The sequence below is a fragment of the Dicentrarchus labrax genome, unplaced genomic scaffold, assembly GCF_905237075.1.
Source record: "Dicentrarchus labrax unplaced genomic scaffold, dlabrax2021, whole genome shotgun sequence".
NCBI lineage: Eukaryota > Metazoa > Chordata > Actinopteri > Moronidae > Dicentrarchus > Dicentrarchus labrax.
In genome coordinates, this window is record NW_026136722.1 from 21,074,485 (window position 1) to 21,096,407 (window position 21,923).

Below are 21,923 nucleotides of genomic sequence, written 5' to 3' on the forward strand. Positions count from 1 at the left end.
TCCAGTGGAGAAAACGTAATGAACTGCCCTCCAAGTTGCCTTTCCAGTAGAGAAAATTTAAAAAGTGTCCTCTAGGGTGCACTGGCACCCTTCCAGTGGAAAATATGTGAAAATGTGCCCTTCAGGGTGTGCCCTCTGGCCTGCTTATCCTAACCCTGGCTAATCTGTTACACCATAAATACATCAACTTTCTGTGCACTGGTGCCCTATTTTATTTTTTTCACCCCTGCACCTCAAACAGTCCACTACTGGCTATTATCATTACTGAATACACAATGAAATTCACTTACAGATTTTCATGCTTTGTGACTGATGAAGTCCATAAAGTGTTTAACGATTATGTATTCTTATGGTTGATAATAAAACTATAATAATAATAATATAAAAATATAATAGTCTTAGCAAGTTTTCACATCAAATATTTTCATTTAATTCAATGGTAAATGGACCTGTACTTGTATAGCGCCTTTATAGTCTTCTGACCACTCAAAGCGCTTTTACACTACATGCCACATTCACCCATTCACACACATTCACTCAGTGATGGCAAAGTCCATCGAACAGAAACTGTACCGTGTGTATTGTATACAGCAGTGAAAGGGGCCTAAATGTAGACAACCATGCAGTGAAAGTGATTAACATTGCCACATTGGAAATACACCTGTGTTAAAAGAACATTAAAGGCCCAGTGATTATCAGGAATGAAATATAATATTAATCGGTATATTTTCATTTGTGTATAATCACCTAAATATAGGAATCATTGTGCTTTTGCTACCTTAGAAAGAGCTGTTTTTATCTACAGAGGGAGCGGGTCGCCTTCCATGGAGTCTACCATGTTGAACCACCATGTTTCTTACAGTACCCCAGAACAGTCAAACCAAACACTGGCACTAGATAGGGGCATTTTGCTGTCACCAAGGCCCATGGGCACTGGAAGTAGGGGTGCTGAGGGGCCTGCATAACCACCTAAAATCTGGTAACTCATTAGTTCATAAAAATATTCAAACATATAATAATCTATCTTATCATTTCATCAAAAGTACAATCAAATTTGTGTAAAATTTAAAAATGTTAAATAGGCTATAAAGGATCCTGGCCATTTAAATGAATGCAAAAAACATGAATGTTATGCATTTAGCATCTTGTGTGAGTTTCTCTCAGCACCCCCAAATCAGACTGACATCCGGCAACGCTGTTGTGGTCTCCTGCACACTTGGAAGGGGAGGGTGAAGCGAGGGAGTTGCACCTGAATATTATCTTAATTACTTTGGTATTTTTGTCATAAAGAGATATTCAGTGATGATATCTGGGTAATATGTATTTTGATATAGCCAAGTTTCCATTTGATTATGTAAGGAGAGAGTACAATATACAATAGCTAGGACCCTTCAGCGTCCTGTCTTAACTACCTTACCGGGCCAAATCTAGCCCTGCAGTAAAAATATATAATAATAACCAAAGCTTTTATAATATACATCACAACTTTTACAAAAGAAAACTCATAAATGTACAGAGGGGAACAATGAAAACACAAACCTCATGTGAATCAAAATAAATGTGACCTCAAATAATGATTTATGTCTCAAATAGGTGGCATTCTAACAGAAACTGTGCATTATTAAAAAGAAAAAAACAACAGAACTTCCATTCAATCATAAATTAAGCAGACTACTATTGTTCATCATGTATGCCTTTTAGAACAACACAGAGCATTTCCATATATGAGTATTGACATAAGCTGCAGTAACTCTGTTAGTCCTCATTTACCAATGGTAAAAATGACACCTGAGAGTAGGGAAAAAAAGTGTCGTTCCATATGCATTTCTTTTTCCTCTCAAGTCTTCTATGTGGTCCTCTCTATACAACCCTCAGTGTCCTTAAACAACCACTTCTATAAATCAGTTTCAATTGCTGAATGAGATAAGTTACTCACAAATAAAATACAAACAGACCTGCGTCTCTGCACTGCTCCTGTAGAACTATATTGTATACACACATCAGCTAGAAAAGCTTCAAACCTCCATTTTGACACATGGCTATAGGGTGGGGTAATGAATGAAGCCTCTGATAGTGAGCTTTAGTGGTGCATATTCCAAAATACATTTTAAATAAATTAGTACAAACCACTCACAGTTGAGCAGTTGGGACCTCTGGGGTTCTGCTGTTACCCACTTTGCCTGCTTGGTGATCAGGCCTTAGTTATTGTCTGGAAAACTGGATTGATGAGAGGCAACATCTTGTTTTTAGCTAGCGCTATAGAGCCATTTAAAGATTTTCTTGACCAACTGATTATACCCATATATAGTCTCCACTAAAAACCAGATACCACTGTTGAGAAGTCCTGCTTTAAACTAAAGCCTCATACTAGGAAATAGGCAGTAAGACGAGGTTGAAATGTCATCTTTAATCTTCAAGAAATACAATTCAAACCATTGTGCCAAAGTTCTTTCTCTTTAAATACCAGAATCTTACAAATGACACAATAAGGTGACCTGTATCAACATGTAATAAATAAGATGTCAAGTACAATTATATTATATTCAGCTCTGCAATAAATAAATTAATTAATAGAAGACCTCCTATATGTATGTGTGTATGTGTGTGGTTTGGTTCCTTTTGACAAACATGCAAAAACAAACCAAGCATCCTGGACATTAAGTTGTCCTGCCCCCCCCACCCTCCCACCAACACCCTTAGCACCTATATGGCAATGCAGGCTGTCCCATCCTTACAGGGTGGACAAAAACCCCTCCCAGCAGCACTCTCTCCCCCCAGCCCAGCAGTTTATTGAGGGTGAAGCTGAACGGCGACAGCAGGCTCTGCTCCTTCACCTCGGCCCTGCTACACTTGTTGTGGGAAGGACTTTGTTGGTCGTGGGTGTCCTCTGCCTGCCTGTAGGACACAGTGTTACTCTTCGCCTCAGGCCTTGGTCTCATCTCCCTGTTGTGGACAGTCTTGGATGTGAAGGGGGCCTTTGCTTGCTGGCTGCTTGCTTGGGAGGGAGGGCAGATTCCCAGAGGGGTCAAAGAGAGGGTGAGGCTTTTGCGTTTCTCCAGTAGAGAAGCAGAGCCTACTGGGAGTTGTGGCTGTGCAGGCTTTGCTGTTGGTTTGACTGGCTCAGAGCCAGTCAAATCTGAGCTGCTTTGACTTGGAGCTGGAATCTCGCGTAACATCTGGACTTGCTGATGGTTTTGATTGAGAGTCAAATGCAGATACCGGAGTTTCCCTGACAGGGAGAGCTGCTGGTTTCGATCTGAATGCGAGTGTCTCTGCTGTGTTTTATCTGTGTGGTAGAAATTCTCTGTGTGGGCCTGTTTGACCTCTACTGAGCCACTGGTGACACTGTCAGCCTGATAATTCATGCTGTGACCGATGTGATTGTGGTTAACACTGTCACCGATGAATGGCAGGCGATTGTCCAGCTGCTGGGCGAGGAGGTCGCCACCAGAGGCCTTCTGGCTCAGAGTGCCCTGGAAGTGCTGCAGCTGACCCAGGAAGTTGAAGTTTGGGGAAATGGAGGGCCGGCGGTCTTTCACAAACCTTATAAGGGGACAGACAGTATGTGAATTGTTAGAGTTGTTAGTCTTGCACAGCTCACACACTCTCTGGTTGATACCAGTCGATTGTACAGTGAAGTCAGACAAGATCAGGACAGTGTTTTTTATCTTCATCAGACAAGCTAATTACAACAACACTATACAAAATAAAATAAAAAAGAAAGGGAAAGAGACAGGTAAAGTACCTGAATAAAGAATGAGCATAATAAGTGGCTTATATGTTAGTATTAATTGTTATCTAAACTGATCATAGATATGTTTAGTTTTGAGCCCGACGGATATTATCAGCCAATATTGGCCAATCGCAGACACATTGGAATCATATTGGTATCAGTGTATATGTTATTTGCTTATTTGGAGGGGTATATAATGCAGAAAAAAATTACAGGAAAGGGGAGCAGAGAGAGGGGATGATACGCAGCAAAGGGCCGCAGGTTTTGAACCCTGGGCCGCTGCAGCAAGGACTCAGCCTTGGTACCATTCCAGCTCAAAACTTCACTATATCAGCTGCCATATTGGCACTGATGGATGTAGTAAACTGCAACTATGGAATACTACAGGCAACTTTATGCTTTTCCAAGAAATTCACTTCTATTCCAGTTTTTCAGTCAATTACATAATATAGAGTTGACGTATACTGGAGGATGCAAGTGAGCAACCAATCGCAGGTAATAACAAGCTGTAGGCAGCCAGTGGAATGAGTGAAAGACCACAGTGTCTCACTCTGAAAATTAGTGGTCACACCACAATGACATTCGTTCGGACTCTACTGTATATATAAACAATAATTAACATGAAAAACAAATGTACAGGATAAAATATTGAACATTCACAACCCTGATAATCACATTGGCAGATATGATGCATTATTGCACACCTGTAGGCCTGGTCCAGGTCCATTCCCAGGCTGTACATGATGTAGGCTACAGCCAGAGCCGGGGAGCGAGAGATTCCTGCTGCACAGTGAACCAACACAGAAGCACCCGAGGACATGGCTGCATCTGAAAACACGCACAATGGCAGTTATTCAAATTGCAGTAAGAGACAGGCAGCAGTAAACTATCAATCAATATGACCAATATTTGTACAACAAACTGGACTTTTTGTACTGAAAATATTTGTTTAGTTTTGTTTACGCAGAAAAACTAATCCATGCATTTGTTACTTCAAGGCTGGATTACTGCAACTCTTTATTATCAGGTTGCCCCAATAAGTCCATTAAAACGCTCCAATTAATTCAGAACGCTGCAGCACGAGTACTGACAGGAACTAGAAAAAGAGATCACATCTCTCCTGTACTAGCTACTCTGCACTGGCTCCCTGTAAAATGTAGAATAGAATTTAAAATCCTCCTCCTCACCTATAAAGCTCTTCATGGTCAGGCCCCTTCATATCTTAAAGAGCTCATAGTGCCCTATTACCCCACTAGAACACTACGTTCTCTGAATGCTGGGCTACTTGTGGTTCCTATAGTCTCTAAAAGTAGAACAGGAGCCAGAGCCTTCAGTTACCAAGCTCCTCTCCTGTGGAACCAGTTTCCAGTTGTGGTTCGGGAGGCAGACACCCTCTCCACATTTAAGAGTAAGCTTAAGACATTCCTCTTTGATAAAGCGTATAGTTAGGGCTGGATCAGGTGAGTCCTGAACCATCCCTTAGTTATGCTGCTATAGGCCTAGACTATCGGGGGATTTCCCATGGTGCACTGAGCTCCTCTCTTCCTCTCTCTCTTTCTGCACTCATTCATGTCCCATTAATGCATGTTACTAACTCCACTTCTTCCCCGGAGTTCTTGTGCTTTCTCGTCTCGCAGGTTCTCATGGATCCTGGTGGAGCCTCCTGCCATGGTCCTGCTAGATTTCCATTGCCAATACTGTTGTTACTGTGCGTCTGTCTGTCTGTCTGTCTCTCTCTCTCTCTCTATCTGTCTCTCTTTCTCTCTCACCCCAACTGGTCGAGACAGACGACCAACCACCTAGAGCCCAAGGATCTGTCCAAGGTTTCTGGCTTTTAACAGCCAGTTTTTCGTTGCCCTTGTCGCCAAGTGCTTGCTCGTGGTGGTACTGTTGGGTCTCTGTAAATAATGTTTTAAAGAGTTCGGTCTAGACCTGCTCTATTTGAAAAGTGTCCTGAGAAAACTTCTGTTATGAATTGGCGCTATACAAATAAGATTGAATTGAATTAAATTGAATTTAGTTGATGGGTGTTTTTGCAGTGAGACTGTGGGATGGTGAGTCCAGCAGTCCTTACCGATGAAGTGCAGAGCCTGAGGGATCCAGGGCAGCAGGTCATCCCACAGGGAGTCGTCAATGGGGATGCGAAGATATCTGGAGCGGGGCAAAAAGGAGGGCTGTGGGCTGCAGCGGCTCACATTCAGCACGTAGGAAATACCCAGAGAGGCCAGCCCATCCTACACACACGTATGTAAACACACACACACACACAGGGATGGAAAGAGTAAAATATTTTAATTCCATAGAGAGGAAACTGTGGTCACATTTCAGTAGGCTCTGACACTATTGGTGGTAGTGCATCTTTGGTAATATTCTACAATGGTAGAAAGTGACTTGTTATTTTCTGTTCCTTCTAATCCAATACATTTTAATTAGCATATTCATATAAAACATGTGACCAGTGTCTAAAATGTAGATTTAAGGCTGGACTTTTATAAAAAATAACTCTTGTGATATTTGCTGAAAATTTCACTATATCCTGACAATAGTACACGAGACAGATAGTCTATGAATCTGGCTCCTGCTCCTAATGGCATTAGCAAGAATCCACCAGGCCTGAACGAAAACAACCAGTCAGAGCTGAGGAAGATAGTTGATAGTTCATTTCCAGGGCATCAAATACCAAGGCTTTAGGTACCACAGATTCAGGTGGATTCTCGCAAATACCATTAGGAGCAGTGGGAGGAGCCAGAGTAACAGTAACATATGACAAAAAGTTATTTTCTTTAAAAGTTACTACTGCAGCTTTAACTACCTATTAAACAAATACAACAGTAAAAGGATGCTTGCACATTAATGCATCAGTTATCAATCCAATAGATTCACATTTTATATTGTTTCACATTTGCTTTCTTTCACACTCCTGCAACCAGGTTTATCTGCGGGTCCACAGTACTACATGACATGTACGCCCTCAACAGTCGCAGTTAGTTTTAAGCACAAAATTTGGTTTAGACATTCTTGGTTATTTTTAGGCACCTAAACCGTTTTGGTTTAAATTTACATTAATTCAGGAAGGTATCTCAGGGGGTGGGTTATGTAGTAAATATCCAGAAGTTATAGCAACTAGAGGCAAGTTGGAAAATTGATTTTGGTTTGAACATTGAAATGTTTTATGTTTATAGACATTTTCATGTGGCAGTGTTGGAGTTTAAAATTGAAAGCAGTATTTTGACATAGTTGAAACTTTACTTTTACATGTGTGAAGGATCACTAGTAGTCCTCAACTTACCTGCGTCACGTCCCTCTCCGCTCCGAGGTAGAGCCGCGGCAGGATGACGGACAGCGGAGGCCGCTCGGACTCTCTCTCCCGGGACCAAACCATATCTGCAGCACATGTAACACAGCAGCTGGAGGCAGTGTTTTCTCTAACAGCTTTGATGACGTAAGCCTAAGTTGTCTTGACAATGCCTAAAATGTTGCTCTGTTCTATCTGAGTGCAGAAAACGCTTCTTAATCTCAGCACATATATTCCATCTGAAAAACAACCAGCAAATTGTGAATTGTGTTTTCTTATTTAGAAATAGTATTTATTTTTCTGAAAGTAAAATGTTAATGCTACATATTCATATTACTCACTGTGAGTGTCCCTCTTTAAAATCGCGTCCTCTTCTAGTATCAGAAACCAGAGCAGGTCTCAGGTCTGCAGAGTCAGTCCTCCGCTCCTTTCTGAATAAAATCGCTCCTGTGCTGCTGCGTCCTCTGTCCTCACTCTGCTGTCTCAAACTGGCTTCTAAACGATGAGCTCATCCTGTTTCTAATAATAGAATCTTGACTGGATGATGTCATCTTCAGCCAATCAGCGCCTTGCCGGACTTCCACACGCGCAGACGCATCTACGCTGTCTGAGCGCGCCCGTCAGCAGCAGGGATGTCAGCATCCAGGCCAGTGTGCAGCAGCACAGTCTGTCCACCAACAGCACTTAATGTTCAAGTGCTCATTGTGATAGACAGCTGGAGTCTGCACCACATGCACTGTTCTCTCCAAATGATCCAACAGACACATTTCACACGGATTATGAATAAAGTCACACCCTGCTCACCTTTTTCTATCATGAATTGAATTTCATTGAACACTTACTAGGTTCAAATATTTCAGTCAGCTCTGCATATCTAGAGAAATATACACGTCATAAATTTGACAGCAAAGGTGGCCAAGCATTTTTTGGCAACCCCTCTAGATCCGCCCTTGTCTGTATTTGCTGCTTTCATGAACCTCATTGTGTTGTTCCTACAGTGTTGTCTGTGTGCTAGGGGAGTGTATTACTGCCAGTCAAGAAGTAAAATGGATCAGTATAACGTTATAATGTCAAAAGTTTATTGTTTTACCATAAACTGATGGTTTTCACTATAAGAACATATTTAGGGCCTGAGCACTGACCGTGCGACCATGTAACTGAAGGAATTATTTTTATTTTTCCTCCCAAACGAACACATATTTGGAGGCTTTCCTGTGCACAAAAACACATGAAACATGTCAGTTGTGACGAAAAATTTCGTATTTTCTAGGGGTCCATTATGAGCACAGCAAAATGGGCCCTCAGGCACGATTTTTTCGTGCTGTATTTGAACGAACTCCTCCGAGGGAATTTATCGGATCAACTTCAAAATTGGTACAGTTAAAAATTATTGCTGACCAAAAGTTGTGCTATTTGTGACTGTACATCGAACCGCTTGCCAGGGGTGTCAAATTTCAACCTGTCACCATAAAACAGATAGTACTCAACTTCAGTGTACAAAGTCCAATCTCCATGAAACTTCACATGTCTGATAAGATTCCCGCCCTGAACACGTCTACATGACAATATTCAGATATAGTGATAGCGCCACCTACTGGCAACAGGAAGTAAGCAGTGCGTGGCCATTTTGATCTGATTTATGTGAAATTTTATGTTGTAGTCCTCACGAGTTACGCCAGCACGTTATGCGGCCGCAGCACACCCCGAGTTGCGTGGAGTGCGAGGGCCCGTTCATCACTGCTTGCAGCTTTAAATTCACATTATTATGACATACAAACTTAAGTTGCATACTGCATACTTGGGGGGGGGCTGTGACTTAGTAGCTAGGGTGGGTCATCCACAGGCGCCTTCCTTGAGCAAGATACTGAACCGAAAATTGCACCCAATGCTGTGCCATTAGTGTATGAATGTGTGTGAATGTGACATGTAGTGTAAAGCACTTTGAGGGGTTGGAAGATTAGAAATGTGCTATGTAAGTACAGTCCATTTAGCATTTCATTTACCATACGGGAACCACCCCTTACAATCAGATTTGTGTGTCAAAACTCATACATACTCATTCTGCACAGTGAAGATCGAACATTCAACTGTAGGAACAAGAAGGAACACTGATTTTTGATTAGAGGAGACTTTAATTTTTTATAAATAATTTAGTTAGGTATATGTAATTTTGATTTTGAATTTTTTCAAAAAACTACTTTGAAATGTAGTCAGTTACTGAATGCAAATTATATGTACAATTTTTTAAGTACTCAGGTAATCTTGTTAATAGTGCTGCAGGCTCACTACGATCAACATTAGACTCTATCGCTCCTATAAATAGGAAATTATTAAAACATAGGAAACTAGCACCGTGGTACAACCACCAAACCCGCCAATTAAAGCAAAAAGCTAGGACATCTGAAAGGAAATGGCGCTCTTCGAAATTATTAGACTATCGCCCAATTTGGCAAGATAATCTTAAAACCTATAGAAAGGCCCTCCGTAATGCCAGAGGAGCCTATTATTCAGCACTAATAGAAGAAAATAAGAACAACCCTAGGTTCCTCTTCAGCACTGTAGCCAGGCTGACAGAGAGTCACAGCTTTAATGAGCCACATATCCCCATAAACTTAAGTAGCAACGACTTCATGAGCTTCTTTTATAATAAAATTATTACTATTGGAGAGAAAATGAATCACCAACTGCCATCAACAGCTATCAGTGGCTCTCCAAGTTCAGGAACTTTAACTAATGTAAACTCAGATATATATTTAGACTGTTTTTCTGCTATCGATCAGTTAACTTCAATAATTTCTTCATCAAAGTTATCAACTTCATCCCAACTAGGCTGCTTAAAGAAGTCGTACCCTTAATTGGCACTTCTTTACTAGATATGATCAATCTGTCTTTATTATCAGGATATGTACCACAGTCCTTTAAAAGTAGCTGTAATTAAACCCCTTCTTAAAAAGCCCATTCTTGACCCAGGGGTTTTTAGCCAACTATAGACCGATTTCTAACCTCCCCTTCCTCTCTAAGATTCTGGAGAAAGTAGTTGCCAAAGAGTTGGGATTTAGAGTTCATCACAGCACAGAGACAGCTGTGGTTAAAGTTAATAATGACCTTTTGATTGCTTCCGACAATGGACTTGTCTCTGTACTTGTATTATTAGATCTTAGTGCTGCATTTGACACCATTGACCATGATATTCTTTTACAGAGACTTGAGCACATTGGCATTAAAGGAACCGCCCTAAGCTGGTTTAGGTCATACTTATCAGATCGTTCTCAGTTTGTACGTTAACAATGAATCCTCCATAAATACTAAAGTTAGTCATGGAGTTCCACAAGGTTCTGTACTTGGACCAATACTATTTACTTTACCGTCTAGACCTACTCTATTTGAAAAGTGGCCTGAGATAACTTCTGTTATGAATTGGCGCTATACAAACAAAATTGAATTGAATTGAATTGAATTTATATATGCTCCCTTTAGGCAACGTTATTAGGAATCACTCCATTAACTTTCACTGTTATGCAGATGATACGCAGTTACGTATATCTATCAATCAAGCCGATGAAATTAATCAATTATCTAAATTACAAACATGTCTTAAGGACATAAAATCCTGGATGAGCTGCAATTTTCTGGTATTAAACTCAGAAAAAAACTAAATTCTCGTACTTGGCCCCAAAAACCTTAGAGACTCAGTGTCTAAAGATATAGTTACTCTAGATAGCATGACCTTGGCCTCTAGCACCACTGTCAGGAATCTTGGAGTTATGATCAGGATTTGTTATTTAATTCCCACATAAAGAAAACCTCTAGGACTGCCTTCTTTCATTCACGTAATATTATAAAAATTAGACACATCCTATCACAGACAGATGCAGAAAAACTAATCCATGCATTTGTTACTTCTAGGCTGGATTACTGCAACTCTTTATTATCAGGTTGCCCCAATAAGTCCATTATTGCTCCAATTAATTCAAAACGCTGCAGCACGAGTACTGACTGAACTAGAAAAAGAGATCACATCTCTCCTGTACTAGCTTCTCTGCACTGGCTCCCTGTAAAATGTAGAATAGAATTTAAAATCCTCCTCCTCACCTATAAAGCTCTTCATGGTCAGGCCCCTTCATATCTTAAAGAGCTCATAGTACCCTATTACCCCTCTAGAACACTACGTTCTCTGAATGCTGGGCTACTTGTGGTTCCTATAGTCTCTAAAAGTAGAACAGGAGCGAGAGCCTTCAGTTACCAAGCTCCTCTCCTGTGGAACCAGCTTCCAGTTGTGGTTCGGGAGGCAGACACCCTCACCACATTCAAGAGGAGGCTTAAGACATTCCTCTTTGATAAAGCTTATAGTTAGGACTGGATCAGGTGAGTCCTGAACCATCCCTTAGTTATGCTGCTATAGGCCTAGACTATTGGGGGATTTCCCATGATGCACTGAGCTCCTCTCTTCCTCTCTCTCTTTCTGCTCTCATTCATGTCCCATTAATGCATATTACTAACTTCACTTCTTCCCCGGAGTTCTTGTGCTTTCTCGTCTCGCACGTTCTCATGGATCCTGGTGGAGCCTCCTGCCATGGTCCTGCTTGACTGCCATTGTCAATATCACTGATATTACTGTTATTATTATTATAAGTATTATTATTGCTATGGTTACTGTTGTTTCTGTTGACTCTGCTCATTGTCCCCCATCGTTGCTGTTGTCATGTTCATCATCATCAGTCACTACTATTAGTGTAGTTGTTGCTACTGTTGTTGCTGTGCACCTGTCTGTCTGTCTGTCCGTTTTTTCTTGCCCCTGTCGCCAAGTGCTTGCTCATGGTGGTACTGTTGGGTCTCCGTAAATGTTATAAGGAGTTCGGTCTAGACCTGCTCTATGTGAAAAGTGTCCTGAGATAACTTCTGTTATGAATTGGCGCTATAAAAATAAAATCGAATTGAATTGAATGAATCAGTTAAATTATATATATTAAAAAAAATAATTTTGGATTACTTTTTGAAGTGTATACCTTTAAGGTCCAGTGTGTAACATTAAGCAGAATCTATTGTCTTAAATGTAATATAATATTCATATAGGTATGTTTTATTAGTGTATAAATCACCTGATAATAAGAATCGTTGTGTTTTTGTTACCTTAGAATGAGACGTTTTTTCTACAGACACCAAGGTTCACTTTCCAGTCTGCCATGTTTCTACGGTAGCCCAGAAGGGACAAACCAAACACTGGCTCTAGATATGGGCGTGTTTTTTGCACATTTCACAGCCACTGTAGTTTCTCCTTTGCACTTGGAAGGGGAGGGTGAAGTGAGGGAGTTGCAATTACACTAATAAATCCTACAGACTGGACCTTTAAATAATAATTTAAAGACGCTGAGGTCCTCATTCATGCCTTTGTGTCATCTAGGCTAGATTATTGTAATGTCCTTCTATCAGGTCCGCCAAAGAAAAGTCTTCGGAGTCTGCAGATGGTTCAGAATGCTGTAGTTCGTGTTCTGACCGGAGCCTCCAGATATGAACATATTACACCAGTGTTATCCTCTCTCCATTGGCTCCCTGTTCATGCCAGAGCAGACTTTAAGGTGTTGCTGCTGACCTATAAAATATTAAATGGCAGCGCACCGTTGTATCTTAAAGATCTAGTGAACCCCTATGTGCCTGCTCGAGCCCTGCATTCTCAGGGGACGGGTCTTCTGAGTGTCCCAAAGGTCAAAAAGAAGACAATTGGTGAACAGGCTTTTTCTTTCCGTGCACCGACATTGTGGAACAGTTTACCTCTGGACATCAGGCAGGCTTGTTCTGTTGAGGCTTTTAAAGCAAAGCTAAAGACCCATCTGTTTACTGTTGTGTATGAGTCCTAATTTCTCTGTACGTTTTCCTGAGAGTCTGTGTGTTTAATTTTGTTTTAGTTATTTGAAATGTTTTTAAATTGTATTTTCTATGCTCTGTACAGCACTTTGACCTGAAAGCGCTTTACAAATGAATGTATTATTATTGTTATTATCTAAACTTTAAAAATTCATCAAACGAACCAGCCCACATTTTGACCAGTTTTGTGTGGAACCATAGTAATCGGATGCATCAACAGAGGGCAGTGCACAACAACCTGTAAAATATGACACGTCCACTTTGGTTCCCAAGAAAAACCTGTTATTTTTTGGTTCCAGCTGGGAACCAACTTAACTTTGGTCAAATGCTCAGAACGGTTCGAAACTAGGTGCTTGAACTGGAGCGTAGCCGGTTTTCTGTTCCTGCAAAAGGCCCAAGAGTGCCTTTCATTAGATTTCACTCTTTTTAAGAAATCATTTCCCAGTTTTTTGTTGTTTTCTTGACCATACAGGACAGCACTTGCTGACAAATGGTCATATAATTTAGCTATAGGCCTAGTACTAACACATTTTTTATTCCTCCTTCATAAAGTGTCTCAGGTTCATTAGTTTGGTGGCCAGCATTTATTGAAAAATTTGTTAAAATAGGCACTTACGGTTTATGTACATTTTTATAATTCAATAAAGAAAAAATTCCAGGACGACAGATTATTTCCAGAATATTTGTTCATTTTAATTAATTTTTAGGTGTTTCCATGACTGGAAAACATTTATGTACCTCAGAAGTGTCGGAATTGTTTCATGTTTCCTTTGATGCTCTCCCAATGTTCACTCCTGTTGAGCACCTACTAAACATACTAGACTGGAAGAAGCTTCTGTCATCATGTTAGCACTGTGACACAAGACAGGAGGCGTCACGTTGGATATATGGCATAGTTTTACTTTCACATTTTTTCATTACAGAGTAAATCTTAATTCTAACACAGGTATTGGACAGGTTCTTAACACCGATACATGAGGCTGCATTAGCTAGTGGATACTGCATAGACACACACACAAACTCACATACACACACTCACAGAATGACAAAATGACTACATTTTCCACTACAAAGTTCAATGTCCTGTGATTGCCGTGCAGTCACAGAATGTAATGTGACCATGTATTAGAAATGTCTTTAGGCTTTTTTCTTTTCTTTCCTCCTTACAGCCACACTCACATTCACACACATATACAGAGTCCCCTGTAGTTGTAATGGACATCTGGTTGTCTTACATCCTGTCCTCTCCCATGACATCAGTGCTTGTACGTGAGAGCTGCCTGGGAGGAGTCAGAGAGCTGTGGATCTAAACATTTTCAGGTTGTTGAACATCTGTTTTCTCTCCACATTTACTGTAGTGGTTGTGTGTGAATCCCATGTGTTGGCATTGATCTCTACCATAAATGTTTAGGTGGAGCAGCAGGAATATGAACGTGTACGTGTGTATATCAGACTAATCCCTCTGTCCAGCCTTGGAACGAGATCATGTGTTGGTGCAAGATTTAATTGCTGCAGCATCATCTGGAGATTCACTGCTGGAAAACAAAACTGTTCTATACTTTGATAATTATGGTGCATCTATTTGGGCCCTACTCTGATCATAGCTAAGGCTGTGCACTTCTTCAGAAAGAAAATCAGTAGGAATCTATATAGATACCGGCGCAGCAACCCAAGCCAGTACCAGCAACCTCCAGAGCCATGATCACTAACATGTAGGGGCCTCCTGTTGAACAGCTAAGGGAAGCCAGCTGTGGACAGCTCTTCATCAACGGTGGGAACTTGTTAGTCCTCGTCACTTAAGTGTTCATTCCTGCTACTCAGAAATGTTTACAGTACAGCGTAAGTCTCACCTTCTCTTTCCCTAGAAACGAAGATGCACTTAAAAGACTTACTTGAACGAGCCGCACCAAGGAGAAATGTCTGTTCAGAGGTGTTTTCAAATGTTCCAGTTTCACAAGAGAGAAAGACAGCACTGATGAGAACTATGTGGCTGGCTTGCCAGGTACACATCTGATACTGAAGTTCCCTGCCTCCAGTAAAGAGCAGCTCACAGACACTTCCCTAAGCTTGACACCTGAAATACCTTCCAGGCAGGGGATGAGACTGTTTCAACACGACAAGTCTCACCCCTGTATCCGCCGTCTACATAGTGTCTACTCTGTGCCATCCTCCTACTCAGGCTTGGGATAGATAATCACAGGCTTTCTAAACAAGCAAGATGGGAATGTCTCAGAAAGCAATAAAGCAATACACTGGCGCATATTTACATACACATCAATAACAGAAACAAGTGTAATAACTGACAGAAATGAAATGAAGGGCTACTCATTACAGGGACTCAGAAGAGGAATCAGGTCATTCAGAGATAAAGTAAAGGGGGGGTCTCATGCTGGAGGGCTTCAAAGAGGATCCCAAAGCCTTATGCGCATTTTCAATGGGAATGATTGACGGAAATGAATGCAGAGATCAGAGTGCGAGACAGTGGGTCCCACCAGAACCACAAGGAGGCCTTTTACTGGTGTGTGTGTGTGTGTGTCTGTGAGTGTAGGGAGGGGATGAGTGCATTATATGAGATAAACAGCTGCACCCATTTTGCTTCAAGGAATGTTCTACCAACTCAAATGAAATCTCACTCAATCACACACAGACACACACAGTATTAGTACGACAGAGCTGTCAGAATGGAGCAGAATGGGACCCCAGCACAACCATGGGAGACACACACACACACACACACACACACCAGCTACACAGGTAAAAACCAAAAAAATCAAGAATGTAGCATCATGTTAATAAACAAGTAGAAGATGAACTGGAATCAGAATGTGGGACAAGAATAATGACAATAATATGGCCGCTGCTGCTAGCAGTGGCTGCTTTTTCCCTTATGTAGGTTACAACTTTTTTTACTCAAAGATTCTTTGTTGGAGGGAGGAGGAGAGGTGCGGCAGGAAGGCTCGAGGGAGAGGTCGCTGGTGGGGATGGTGGGAGTACTGGTAGAGGTCTATTCTCTAGAACTGTTCGGCCAGAAGCTCACAGAGACGCCTGGACACGGAGTCCTTGCTGCAGCGCAGAGTCAGACGGTACATCTGGACACACACACACACACACACACACACACACAGAGAGAGAGAGAGAGTTAGGAGAGCCATTGTTCATCCCAGCAAAAATAAAAGAAGGGTCTAATTGTGAAATCATGAAATATGCCCACCCTGAAAGCACAACAGGGTTTTTATGTTTGACTTTTTTTTTTTAATGTAATGGTAAATGTTAAATATGTGCCTGAAATGGAAATACAGTGGGTACGGAAAGTATTCAGACCCCTTTAAATTTTTCACTCTTTGTTTCATTGCAGCCATTTGCTAAAATCAAAAAAGTTCATTTTATTTCTCATTAATGTACACTCAGCACCCCATCTTGACAGAAAAAAACAGAAATGTAGAAATTTTTGCAAATTTTGCAAAGAAAAACTGAAATATCACATGGTCATAAGTATTCAGACCCTTTGCTCAGTATTGAGTAGAAGCACCCTTTTGAGCTACTACAGCCATGAGTCTTCTTGGGAATGATGCAACAAGTTTTTCACACCTGGATTTGGGGATCCTCTGCCATTCTTCCTTGCAGATCCTCTCCAGTTCTGTCAGGTTGGATGGTGAATGTTGGTGGACAGCCATTTTCAGGTCTCTCCAGAGATGCTCAATTGGGTTTAGGTCAGGGCTCTGGCTGGGCCAGTCAAGAATGGTCACAGAGTTGTTCTGAAGCCACTCCTTTGTTATTTTAGCTGTGTGCTTAGGGTTATTGTCTTGTTGGAAGGTGAACCTTCGGCCCAGTCTGAGGTCCTGAGCACTCTGGAAGAGGTTTTCTTCCAGGATCTCTCTGTACTTGGCCGCATTCATCTTTCCTTCAATTGCAACCAGTCGTCCTGTCCCTGCAGCAGAAAAACACCCCCATAGCATGATGCTGCCACCACCATGTTTCACTGTTGGGATTATATTGGGCAGGTGATGAGCAGTGCCTGGTTTTCTCCACACATACCGCTTAGAATTAACGCCAAAAAGTTCAATCTTGGTCTCATCAGACCAGAGAATCTTATTTCTCATAGTCTGGGAGTCCTTCATGTGTTTTTTGGCAAACTCTATGCGGGCTTTCATATGTCTTGCACTGAGGAGAGGCTTCCGTCGGGCCACTCTGCCATAAAGCCCCGACTGGTGCAGGGCTGCAGTGATAGTTGACTTTGTGGAACTTTCTCCCATCTCCCTACTGCATCTCTGGAGCTCAGCCACATGATCTTTGGGTTCTTCTTTACCTCTCTCACCAAGGCTCTTCTCCCACGATTGCTCAGTTTGGCTGGACGGCCAGGTCTAGGAAGAGTTCTGGTCGTCCCAAACTTCTTCCATTTAAGGATTATGGAGGCCACTGTGCTCTTAGGAACCTTGAGTGCTGCAGAAATTCTTTTGTAACCTTGGCCAGATCTGTGCCTTGCCACAATTCTGTCTCTGAGCTCCTTGGGCAGTTCCTTCGACCTCATGGTTCTCATTTGCTCTGACATGCACTGTGAGCTGTAAGGTCTTATATAGACAGGTGTGTGCCTTTCCTAATCAAGTCCAATCAGTTTAATTAAACACAGCTAGACTCCAATGAAGGAGCAGGACCATCTCAAGGAGGATCAGAAGAAATGGACAGCATGTGAGTTAAATATGAGTGTCACAGCAAAGGGTCTGAATACTTATGACCATGTGATATTTCAGTTTTTCTTTTTTAATACATTTGCAAACATTTCTACATTTCTGTTTTTTTCTGTCAAGATGGGGTGCTGAGTGTACATTAATGAGAAATAAAATGAACTATCTATATTTAACACAGTGGGATTGCAAATCGCAACAAATCCCAAATCATACAAAATGTTAAGCAGAAAGAAACCCCCCCCGTTCTCCGTTCTTCTTATATAACTCACCTGTTTCAATTGTATTAAGGCCTAAGGTTATGCATAATTAAGGACATGGGTGGGTGCCGTCACATGCGGCTGTTTTCAGTAACCAGGCTTCATTGAGCCCGTCTTAGCTTCACCTCTTTGCTCACTTTTGGATTAGCTGGGAGCCGGCGGAATCAGGACTGCCAAGATGGCTGATCCATGATCCGATGAGACTGGTCTACATGAGTCTTGATTGAATAATTAGCTTCAATATTTATTAGATTAATGTTACACCGAGCCATAATGCTAATAATGATTTATCTATTCATAACATGTAGCAGTGACTGTGGTGCTGTACCTGTGCTTGGGCGTTCGGCTCCAGTCTTAGCAGACAGCCAACCTGCTGGCCCTTGGTCTGGATCACTCCAGCACACACGTAGTTCTCTGGGTTTGGATCGACGTTGTCCAGCAGGGCCGTTCCTAGTCCCAGTAGCTAGACACATAAACATACCAAATACAAACATACATACATCACACATTGATCACTGTTTACCACAAACATATATTCAGGTACATTTTATGTACTCCACCAACAACAATGGGACTGTTACAGAAACAGCAGTTGTTTGGAGGTTTTAAATATTTCATACACTTCCAAAATCAATTTAAGTATCTTTATTAGCCTTATTATAGAGATAAATGTGGTTGATGAGGAGATGAGTGTCGATGGAAAGCACACAATAGAATGAGGTGTTACATTTTGACGTACCTTAGCCTTAAGTACTTCAGTGTCCATGCTGTGGTTGGCCTTGAATATCTTTTGTGCTTCTTGCTGAGGCCTGAGAACAGTTCACACAGAGACTTCTGCTTTACCAGGTAACATAAATGCACGGACAGAACGCACAGCAGCACACGCACTTACTGGCTAAGCTGTTTCCAGCGCTGGAAGAAGTCACTTGATGTCATCTCAGTAGGCTGGAAGAATTTGTTGATGGTGACGGGCAGCTTGAGGGTCAGGTTCTGCAGAGCTCCACCATATCTGAACATGAAATAAGTTTCCAGGAGTTTTTCTTGACAATACAGGACAGTGCTTGGTCACAAATGGTCATACCATTTACCGGTAGGCCTAGAATTGGCTCCTTTTTCAATGATTCAGGGTTCATGATGAAGTATCTCAGTCATTAAAGCACACCATGTTAACTAGCTTTCATGGCGCTGTTATGTCGCTGTTCTCACCACAGTTCAAGGGTTTGTTGCACATACAATTAACATTGCTGTGCATGTATTTTACAAGCATAACAATAACTTTCATCAATAATAGGCCGTATGCATGTAGATGTGACATTTTACAGTATTTTCAATGAGCATCTCTGAGAATTCCATTTATGGCTCTGGAAAAAATAGACTAGGCGTTGAAAAGATGGCTGCAAGTGTGTTTCACTGCACATTTGATTTGATTAGCTAGACTGAATGACATGATGTAAAGAGAGCGTTTTCCGTTCCACGCTTGGTAAACCAGCTTTCAAGTGTCATAGTACAGCTTAGCCTACAAAAAGTTGTAGTAAAAAACAACAAACTGTATTTGGGTCATTTTAATTAAATTCCAGGTGTTCGCATGACTGGAAAACTAGTCTCTAAATTTCCATGATGCGTGTACTGTCAACAGTACAGAGATCTGACGACTTTCAAAGTAATGTAGTGTGACCAAGGCATTAGGTCTTGGGTTGTACGAGCTTACCTGAACTTGATGTTGAGCAGCGGGGCATCAGAGAAGTCAGTCAGACACTCGATGTTAAGGACTTGTTGGATCTGGGCTCCACCCTCTACCAGCGGTTCCACTGGTTTGGTCTGAACATTGAGCTGTGGCTGGTTGTCAAGGACCATCAACACATCACACAGACTCACTTCCACGATATTTAAATATAAATGTACTCGTCACCGCCCAACTCAACTGTTCAGATAACAATCAAGAGTTTCCTGTTACCTTCTACAGTTAAACAAGGACAAGTTGCTCAAGTTGAGCTTTCTACATTTTCTATACATACATCATGATAAAAAGATATCATAGAAAAGTGACATTTCTAATTTGAACAATAGCCCAACCGCTGCATGATTTGTGAGGCATATCAATATTGATATTTGATAATATATATATCAACAATAACTCATGTGGCAAGGCATCCAGGCCATCAAGGACTACAAACCAACCAACACCACACCAACCGGCGACGCCTCCTTGGCAGATGAGCTCAACAACTTTTATGCTCACTTTGCCAGAGAGAACCAGGAGAACCATCAAGTCTGTACTCCCTGCAGACCACCAACCTACACTCTTGCACTCTCTGCACTGAGCATGATTAAGGCACATAAGGCTGCTGGCCCTAATGGCATCCCTGGGATGTGCTCATGGCCTGTGCTGGACATCTGACTGAGGTCCTGACCGACATCTTCAACCTGTCACTGGCCCAAGCAGTTGGCCCTACGTGCTTCAAAACCACATTCATCGTGCCGGTGCCCAAACAAACAAACAAACAAACAAACAAACAGCGAGCCTCAATGACTTCCAACCTGTTGCACTCACCCCTACCATCATAAAGTGCTTCGAGAGGCTGGTTCTGGCTCACCTCAAAACCAGCTTACCACCCACACTGGACCCCCTCCAATTCACCTACCGCCAGAACAGGAGTACAGAAGACACCATCTCCACAGCGCTACACTGTGCCCTCTCCCACCTGGACAACAGTAACACGTATGTGAGAATGCTGTTCATCGACCTCAGTTCAGCATTCAACACCATCATCCCCTCCAGTCTGATCACTAAACTTAGCGACCTTGGCATCAACACCTCCCTCTGCAACTGGATACTGGACTTTCTGACCAACAGACCCCAATCTGTTTGGTTAGACAACCACACCTTCTCAACCCTAACTCTGAACACTGGCGTCCCACAGGGTTGTTTGCTGAGCACCCTCCTCTACACCCTCTTCACCCGCCACTGCAACACCATCAAGACACAACGGTGATTGGCAATGATGAGTAAGACTGAAGGGAGGAGGTCCAGCACCTGGGTATCTAGTGCGCCGAAAACAACCTGGCCATCAAAACCAAGAAGACAAAGAGATCATTGTGGACTTCAGAAAAACCAATGGCGGCACACACATCCCCATCTGTATCAATGGAACTGATTGCGTGTCTCCAATTTCAAGTTTCTGGGCGTCCACAACTCAGAGGACCTCTCTTGGACCCTGAACACCTCAACCCTAGTCAAGAAGGCTCACCAGCGAGACTCAAGAAGTCCCATCTGTCTCCTCAGATTCTGGTGAACGTCTACCGCTGAACCATCAAAAGCATTCTTACCAACTGCATCACAGTCTGGTATGGAAACTGCTCTGCCTCGGACAGGAAAACTCTGCAGAGGGTAGTAAAAACTGCCCAGTGCATCACCAGTTCACCTCTCCCCACCATTGAGGCTGTCTAGAGCAAGCGAGGTCTGTGGAAGGCACGCAGCATGGTTAGGGACACTTCCCAGCCAGGATACAGACTGTGTCTACAACTCCCCTCTGAGAGGCGTTACAGGTCTCTCCGTTCCCGAACCAGCAGGCCCGGGAACAGCTTTTTCCCCCATCAGCTGTCACCCTGGCTAAACTCTTCACCGAGGAGACCCCCATTCCCCCTGAATGACTGAACTCCCACTCCACCCCACCCTCCATGGACTGAACTGTTCTTCTTTGCATATTCCCCACCACTGACAATCTCTCAACTATACTGCCACACTTACCTGGATTATTTAAGCCCCCACATCCTGACCCATATTTATACTGTCCTACTGTATATATCTATAGTGCATTCACTTGCCTTGTTTATACTGTAAATATCTCCCTAAAGTAAATGGTAAATGGACCTGTACTTGTATAGCGCCTTTCTAGTCTTCCAACCACTCAAAGCGCTTTTTACAGTACATGCCACATTCACCCTTTTACACACATTCACTCAGTGATGGCAAAGTCCATCGAACAGAAACTAACATTCATACACACACACTCACACACCGATGCACGGCATCGGGAGCAATTTGGGGTTCAGTATCTTGCTCAAGGATGCTTCGACATGTGGCACCAGGA

The 21,923-nt window shown here is 42.2% G+C and overlaps 2 protein-coding genes across 3 annotated transcripts in view; both read right to left on the reverse strand.

Annotated features, from left to right (window-relative positions):
- Positions 1–1,555: 1,555 nt before the first annotated feature.
- si:ch211-195b15.8 (uncharacterized protein ZK757.2) lies at positions 1,556–7,535 on the reverse strand. The gene is made up of 5 exons (XM_051386979.1): positions 7,370–7,535; positions 7,023–7,117; positions 5,808–5,967; positions 4,438–4,561; positions 1,556–3,543 (listed from the first exon to the last, which is right to left on the reverse strand). Exons 2-5 carry the CDS (start codon positions 7,113–7,115, stop codon positions 2,697–2,699), a joined length of 1,224 nt encoding a protein of 407 aa, XP_051242939.1. The 5' UTR covers positions 7,116–7,117; positions 7,370–7,535; the 3' UTR covers positions 1,556–2,696.
- Positions 7,536–13,769: 6,234 nt separating this feature from the next.
- ap2a1 (adaptor related protein complex 2 subunit alpha 1) overlaps positions 13,770–21,923 on the reverse strand; it is a 35,812-nt gene continuing 27,658 nt past the window's right edge. Inside the window, exons 18-22 of one of the 2 annotated variants that reach the window (XM_051386849.1) lie at positions 19,541–19,664; positions 18,725–18,841; positions 18,572–18,641; positions 18,161–18,295; positions 13,770–15,979 (exon numbers count right to left, since the gene is read on the reverse strand). In XM_051386849.1, coding sequence (XP_051242809.1) covers positions 15,902–15,979; positions 18,161–18,295; positions 18,572–18,641; positions 18,725–18,841; positions 19,541–19,664 — 524 coding nt within the window. In that variant the 3' untranslated portion in view covers positions 13,770–15,901. Of the gene's footprint in view, positions 15,980–18,160; positions 18,296–18,571; positions 18,642–18,724; positions 18,842–19,540; positions 19,669–21,923 lie in introns of both variants that reach the window. The other variant, XM_051386851.1, reaches the window with a different exon arrangement.